At 39.4% G+C, this 7,870-nt stretch overlaps 1 protein-coding gene across 1 annotated transcript; it reads left to right on the top strand.

Moving 5' to 3' along the window:
- Window positions 1–375: 375 nt before the first annotated feature.
- dhcr7 (7-dehydrocholesterol reductase) lies at window positions 376–7,030 on the top strand. The gene is made up of 8 exons (XM_047581057.1): window positions 376–506; window positions 1,586–1,694; window positions 3,205–3,427; window positions 3,512–3,602; window positions 3,716–3,929; window positions 4,068–4,272; window positions 5,414–5,545; window positions 5,688–7,030. Exons 1-8 carry the CDS (start codon window positions 416–418, stop codon window positions 6,150–6,152), a joined length of 1,530 nt encoding a protein of 509 aa, XP_047437013.1. The 5' UTR covers window positions 376–415; the 3' UTR covers window positions 6,153–7,030.
- Window positions 7,031–7,870: the final 840 nt, after the last annotated feature.

The following is a 7,870-nucleotide window of genomic DNA, read 5'->3' as shown; positions in this document are numbered from 1 at the left end:
CGGACTTTCCCGAACTTACCATGCTTTAAATAATGTTTTACCTTTATCTCACACTCAAATGCTTTCTTCTTTTGGATGTCAAGCCAACGGTTCACATTTGAAAATGTCTAACCTGCTGTTTTATATTTCTTTCCTAAAACAGGCACACAGTGCTGTGAATTTTACTGTGTGTGCAGAAACCACAGTAATAATAGAGTTTCTTGAAACATTCATCATTGGTCGAGTTCCTATCGGTTCATCGACATTACGACCAACCACTCCTTCTGAAACTGTTTGGTAAGAGCACTCCTCTCCATATGACCTCGTCGGGCGCTTGTGGTTCCAGTCGACATTACCCAATAAGAAGTCAGAACCACTTGTTATTGCACGCCTCTGCATGAATTTCATTGGCTGAAATGTAATACGCAATGGCGTTATGGGCGGAGTGTGTGGGTGTTGGGGGATGTGTCCCTGGCCTGAGAGGAGGAAGAGACAAGCAGCCGCTCTCCGTCTAATCTTTCCTTCAGGTGAGTGAGACATGAGGCGACGATGCAGCTGCGAAACATCTGTTAAACTTTATGCTTTCTGACTATTTAAAAAACATATTTTATAAGACGACCGGTGTCAGATGTTTATTAGGTATTTCAGGCTGCCTTAGTTAGCGCTAGGAGTTGGGGGGGTTTATGTTAACGTTATGCAACGACGGTTCGCATAATGTCATTTGTCTACAGAACGCAGCTGAAAACAGAGCAATGATGCATTTAAATCTTTTAGTTTAATGTAATGCTCATTGTTCGTGTAGCTTCAGTGAAATGATCAATTGCAGACAACCTGACAGTAGCTTTGTTCCAGATGTGTGAGTACTGTCATTTCTAACGTTGTCAGGACACAAATAAGTTAACGCTGTGTGTATCTGCCCCCTGTGAAAACTACAAATTGCCATGCAGATTGCTAGTAAAGTAGTAATTATGGCTTCGGTTAGGGACACTCATCAATGTATTAATAGTCAATGTAATGACTTGTGAAAAGGATGGTACAGGCTAACTGAGGTTGTTCATCCAGGTCATGGTATATCTAAACAAACAAACAAACTTACTGAACTTGTTTAGGTTTTCTCTATGACTTTTCGCCACTCACCCTAGTTTTCTTAAGTTCTATGTTAGGTACATTCACACCTGTATTTTAAGCTGTCTTTTGGAGATTTTATCATCCACCTTACCTTACCTTACCTTACCTTAATGTAAAGTGTTAATGCTGTGTCCAGAGTCTGGTGGACTCCGGTTAAGACTCTGTTTATCTCACATCTCCAAGGACATGCCCTTTAATTACCTCAATAACCTCATTATCAACCTGTGAAACTGTTGTGACGTGTACTACCGTTCTGAATTGTGAGCATTTGTTCAAAGTGTGCACAGAAAAACTGCTCTGAATCTGTGAAGAAAAAGGGGAGACAGCATCTGATGCTTTTTAATGGTGCCATTAAATGCTTGGGAATTTATTGCACATCTCTGTAGGTTAACCCACTAAGAATTACTGTAGTTGTGTACAAAGTGTAGCACATCAATGCATAACAGATAATAAAGTGATAACCTAATTCCTTGAGCAGAGATGAATGGTGCAGTGGGCATGGAAGCCAGCAGGAGACGTACCCAGCACAGGGCCAATGGGAAAACCTCAGAGGACAAGAAGCAGTCAGCACAGTGGGGCAGAGCATGGTGAGCTGATGTTTCTTTGTTGTTGTTGTTGTTTGGTCACTTTCTCATTTTAAATTCTTTGTTAAAGTGTCATCAAAAGGTTAATCATACTTTAAAGTTGGACTCTTAACCAATTCTTAGCTGCCAGCTGTTCACCAAGACCCTGGAGCAAGGTGTCAAAATTCCATTAACTCTGCAGAGTCTTGTGGTCCTTTGGGGTATGGTGTCATTAACAAAAACTCATCACACTTGTAAAAAATGACTTGACGGGCCTTCTCTGGTATTACCAGCACACAAATGAATCCTGATATGTAGCTGGAAAAAGAAAAGGGAGAAAGGAACAGATAAAGACAGACTGGAAAAAAAGACAGTGGCTGACCTTAAAAGTTAAACTCAACACAAGCCTCCATTGTGTGTTGTGTATACAGTATGATTTTTGTTTAATTATGGCTTCTTTCTATATGAAGTAAGTAACGTATATATACATTTAACATTAACAGGGAACACTGCATTTAAATTTGGGAGAACAGAGCTTTGAGTAAGTAGTAGTTAAGTTTAAGCTGATGAGAATATATATGATAATATATTTAATAATGTGTTCCAGTAGACCTTGTCACAGCTACAGTATGATACTTTGACTCGCAGCAGGAAAAGCATAGGCATGGTTGGTACTAAAAACAACTGCATTCCATTTTGGTGCCAATTTGTTCCAAGTTTCTGGTATTGTGTAATAGCTCATGGCCATGCCTTGAGGAAACTGAGCCATCATGGTTTATATTTTTACTTTTCCTGTTTGGAACCAAAATGCAAATGTGTTAAAGCCTGGTGCGGTTCTAAGACATGGCCAGTGACGATTATTGAATAGTTGTAGCTACGTTCTTCACTTACAGTTGGTTTCTTTTCCCACATTGTACTACAAATTAATATATGCAGTAACTGTTATGGGATGCAATTAAGTACATTTATACTATGCATCATTTATCAAACTTTTAAGCTTTTTTTGTTCTGGTTTCACTCTAAATCTTAAACCAGCTGTGTTTCATTTACTGATAAATATTTTAATAGTTCAATATGACAGCAAAAAAAGACAAAAAAAATATATATATTTTTTTTCTATCAGTCATCATGGCCCATTTGACTTATGTGCTGTAACAGAAACACAAAACATACTGCTTGCATATGTATCCTTCAGTATATTATGTGTAGTGTTAGTGTTAATTCCAGTAGTAGTTCCCCTCTGCCCTTCTACCAATACATACGTCCACTGAACTGGGTCTGTACTAAAGAATGTATATTCACAAGGAGGAATTCATTAGCTAATGTGTTGCTTGGTAGAATGTTGTCTGATCTTTATAGAACAAAGTATTTGACTTCCTAGTTGTTTTTGCAACATCTAGATTTGTCACACATGCCACATCTAGACATACATGAATTGTGAGTTCATGCAAATGATGTACTCCGTCACAGCTTGACCTTGCCAATAAGTTCTGTCCTCATACTGTGCCTGTCTGTGTGTCTGATCTATTCTCAGGGAGGTGGACTGGTTTTCGCTGATTAGCGTAATTGGCCTCCTTTGCTTTGCCCCTTTCATTGTCTTCTACTTCGTGATGGCCTGTGATCAGTACCAGTGCTCGATCAGCCAGCCTCTGTTGGAGTTGTTCGGAGGGGAGACAACACTGCACTCCATCTGGGCCCAGGCTCCCTCCTTCTCATGGTCAGCTGCTAAGATATATGCCATATGGGTGGGCTTTCAGGTAAGCAGAGGAGTTCAAAGGGCTGCGGGACTGACAAAATCTGTCTGTTTTCTTCAGGATAAAACAGGTTGTGTTGTTGTCTAGGTGTTCCTGTATATGTGCGTTCCCGATGTTACCCACAAGTTTATTCCTGGCTATGTTGGAGGAGTGCAGGATGGAGCACGAACTCCTGCTGGTAATTAACACTCATGCGTCAATCCACATTTGTGATAACGGCCCAATTTAATGCTTTTATGGAGGGTTGTAGAATTGTCTAACAAAATATTTTATTTTTCTTTTATTCCCAAGGCCTGATTAACAAGTATGAGATCAATGGGCTGCAGTGTTGGCTGATCACTCATGCTGTGTGGTTTGCCAATGCCCACTATTTCCACTGGTTTTCTCCTACAATCATCTTTGACAATTGGATCCCCCTGTTATGGTGCACCAACATACTAGGCTACGCTGTGTCCACCTTTGCTTTCATAAAGGCTTATCTGTTCCCCACCAACGCTGAGGACTGGTGAGTACAACAGATCTTAAAAAAAAATATTCTGCTGTACAAATCTGCTTCGGCTATCTGTGTCTGCCTTTGTGCTTATCGTTTGTAAACTAGAATTTGCACTATTAAGACATGACTTAATAGTTTGTGATTCCACAGCAAATTCACAGGGAACATCTTCTACAACTACATGATGGGCATTGAGTTCAACCCACGCATTGGGAAGTGGTTTGACTTCAAGCTTTTCTTCAACGGCCGACCCGGCATTGTAGCCTGGACTCTCATCAATCTGTCCTACATGGCCAAACAGCAAGAACTGTATGGCCATGTCACCAACTCCATGATTCTGGTCAATGTACTTCAGGTAAGGGGGAGAAAGGACTAGAAATGAGTAGTACAGACAGCTTTAAAAACACCTGGGAGCAGAAGTGCTATATTTATCAGGTATCAGGTATTTACAGGTATCCTGTAATTCTATAAAGTTTGTCCCACGTATCTCTGTTTTGTAGACATTTAAAATGTAACAGTATTCTGGTAATCGGATATGAATGATAATATCAAGAATAATTTGAGTGTTAAAGTCAATCTATAAAAATATACATGAAATTCAGAACATCCTTGCATGTAGTCTACATCTATTTTGATTTATTGACAGCTATGGTACAACTTTATGGGCCCATGTCATCCCAACATGGTCTGATGATTTCCCAAAAAGATTTGTGTGGAGGAAAATCCAGTCAGCACTCCTTGGTCTTCTTAGTCTTCAAGTAGTTCTTGAAAGCTTGCCGTCCAGTTTCACTGTGGTTTGGATACACTTCATTATCATTGTCCCTCCTGTTGTTCTTCCTGTGAACAGTCTGACTTGGATGTAAAACAGATTTTGTTTTCCACCATCCACTATGAAATGCTGGTATATCTTCTGTCTGTATTTCGTTAATTCTATATCTGTGAAGACATTTCTTTCTCAGCGCACAAGGTTGATAATTGTTCTGGCCAAGGGACAAGAGACTAGCGTTAACACATTTACAGTTCTGTGGATTGATTTGTTTTGGGGGGAAAAAACAAATAATCTTCTGCTGATATAGCAGCTTTTACTTTGTTTGATGGTTCTTCGGATACATCTGATCCAGTTTCTCCAAAGTTTTTCAGTACCCTGGCAGGCAGAATCTAAAGGTTCTCATTCATGTTACGTTTCATGGTGTTTTGAATGTTTCTACAGCTTCAAACCTTTTTATGTCATAATGTGACAGATTGTAGAGGACTCCTTCGTATATTGGATGACTTTAGATACAATTGTATGAAGTGTCTAAAGTCTAACTTGTTATTTTGTGGTAGATGTGATGATAGTGATGATGAATGTTATAAGTCGTACATTTTATCAAAGTAAAAGTTCTTGCCTCAAAAGCTTAAAAAGTCAAATCATCTTTCTCCTGTCCAGTGTTTAGCTGTTCACCTGTAATAATATAATGACATACATTAATAATAAATGCTATGTTCTCTTGTAGGGTATTTATGTGTTGGATTTCTTCTGGAATGAGGCGTGGTACCTGAAAACCATTGATATCTGCCATGACCACTTTGGATGGTATCTGGGTTGGGGAGACTGTGTCTGGCTGCCATACCTCTACACACTGCAGGTAACAAACATGTACACGCACTGACAGGACACTTTTATGTCATTCTTGGTTGTGATTGGTCTAACTACCTTTCTAATGTAGTACGGACCTTTAGATAATAGATTAAACCATTTTAGCAATAAATGTTTTTTTGTTGCTCTAGGGTCTGTACTTGGTGTACCACCCAGTCCAGCTGTCCAATGTCCACGCCCTAACAGTCCTGTTGCTCGGCCTTGTCGGGTATTACATCTTCCGCTCCACTAACCACCAGAAGGATCTGTTCCGCCGCACAGAGGGTTCCTGCACTATCTGGGGCAGCAAGCCAGCGTACATCGAGTGCTCGTACCGCTCAGCGGACGGTGGCATCCACCGCAGCAAGCTCCTTACCTCAGGCTTCTGGGGTGTTGCCAGGCACTTCAACTACACAGGTGATCTGATGGGTTCTCTGGCCTACTGTGCTGCCTGTGGTTTTGGTCACATACTTCCCTACTTCTACATTGTTTACATGACCATCCTGCTGGTTCACCGCTGTGTACGTGATGAGCACCGCTGCAGCAGCAAGTATGGCAAAGACTGGAAACGTTACACAGATGCTGTGCCTTACCGACTGATTCCTGGAGTGTTTTAGAGAGCCAAAATACTGCAAGAGGTGGTAAACATAAACCTAGAAACTAAAGCTATGGCTGTACGTCTGCCAGAGTTTCATACATATCTAGAATACCCCACACCAAACATTCTACACAACATTTTATACATTCTGGATTTTTAAAAATAGGTTTCCTGTGTGTAGACTGCTGTGCGAATGTGCATATTCCAAATATTTCTATCATTTTCTGCCTCAGGAAAGGCGGTCTGATCCATCAGGCTGCTATTTTTGTGCTGTGACAATTTAACATAGTTAAATAACATTTTTATAAACAGCAATATGTACAGTATCTTAGAGTGTGTGAACTCAACCAATTTTTACTTTACACTTTTTACTCTTTGCTTTTTTCCCCAAAAAATCAGGAACAAAAACAACGATCACTTCTGTGTTGCACTTCTCTCTCAAGCTAATAAGCAACACACGCAAAAGCAGTGCTCATCCTAGTTTCTAAAAAAATAAATAAATAATAGAACGTGATTGTATTTGTGTTTGAATATTTTGTTGCTGCCCTAAGGTTTAATGGACCAAATGTTTGGCTTTGCTGACTAGAGGTCTCTCAGAGACAGGTTATAGAATCTTCATATAAAGGTTGTCTAAGTGCTGAATTTTACCCTGTGTCGTTCACATATCTAACCTCAAGAGAGTTGTTACAGTAATCTGGTTAGACAATTACTTGCCTTTTGGTGAGAATTTCTTTCTTTGTAGTTGGCACTGAATGGTTCTTTTTTATGAGGCTAACTTAATTTGTAAAACATTCTGAAAGCAATATAACTGTTTAAGCTCTATGGTGATAGAATGAATTTTGCATATCTGCCAGCACTGCCTCCATGATAACAATAAAGTAAGAAAATACATTTTAATTTGTGTCATAACAACTTGTTTACTACACTACTTGTTTACTAGGCTATTACGCTTTCTCCATTTAGGAGATCAGTAATCAGAAAGGTAAGAGTTGACAACATTTCTGAAATTCTCTGAGACCAAGATGCTGAACTAATGTAATAAAAACTGTATTAAAATGGAAATTTAACATTTGGAAAGCATTAACATATTGTGTGTGTCTTATTAATATAAATATATTTGTTAATATGAAGACAAATTAATTAAAGAGAATCAATAGTATAACTAGTAAGACAATCACTTGTGAAAACGATGATGTAGTTTATTATGTCTTACACTAGAGGGCAGCAGATGACAGCTCATCGCAGAGCCGTGTATTAGAGAGAGTCTGGTCAACTAGAGAATGGACCGTCTGAGCTATCCCGCTATACCGATTGGTTCTGAGCTGGTCACGTGTATCATGGGCGCCATGTTAGATACATCTAACCAATATTAATCCATAGAGAAGTGGCAATAACAGACAATAAAACTCCTCAAAATCTCCTCCTAAATAATTGGATTAAAAGTTAAAATATGCCACAGTGCTCAGCCTAGGGCTCCAGCACAGGATCAGGAAAGCACGGGGAAAATTCAACCGTTTCCCCAGTGAACAAACCCGGAGTAAGTCATGGGAGCAGAAGATTAACTGGATGTCAACTGACATGATGTGAGGTAAATGTCAATTTCTCTCTTTGACATTTGTTAAGATTTTATAAAGGAAAAATAAAGTCATACCATCATTAATGTGTACCTTGATCTCAACAACGCCCAACACCGCTTTACAAATGAATAAAGTTTGAGTTAACCAAGCCTTAGCCATG

This window comes from Mugil cephalus, chromosome 3, assembly GCF_022458985.1.
Source record: "Mugil cephalus isolate CIBA_MC_2020 chromosome 3, CIBA_Mcephalus_1.1, whole genome shotgun sequence".
In the NCBI taxonomy this organism is placed as follows: Eukaryota; Metazoa; Chordata; class Actinopteri; order Mugiliformes; family Mugilidae; genus Mugil; species Mugil cephalus.
The sequence above is the reverse complement of the archived record's forward strand: the minus strand, read 5'-3'. Positions and strand labels throughout refer to the sequence as shown.

Bases quoted from the DNA above. Each gene is read 5' to 3' on its own strand.
- dhcr7 (XM_047581057.1), top strand. From the start codon at position 416: ATGGGCGGAGTGTGTGGGTGTTGGGGGATGTGTCCCTGGCCTGAGAGG. The intron at 1,695-3,204 runs GTGAGCTGATGT...ATCTATTCTCAG, and splicing joins GCACAGTGGGGCAGAGCATG to GGAGGTGGACTGGTTTTCGC. The intron at 4,273-5,413 runs GTAAGGGGGAGA...GTTCTCTTGTAG, and splicing joins TTCTGGTCAATGTACTTCAG to GGTATTTATGTGTTGGATTT.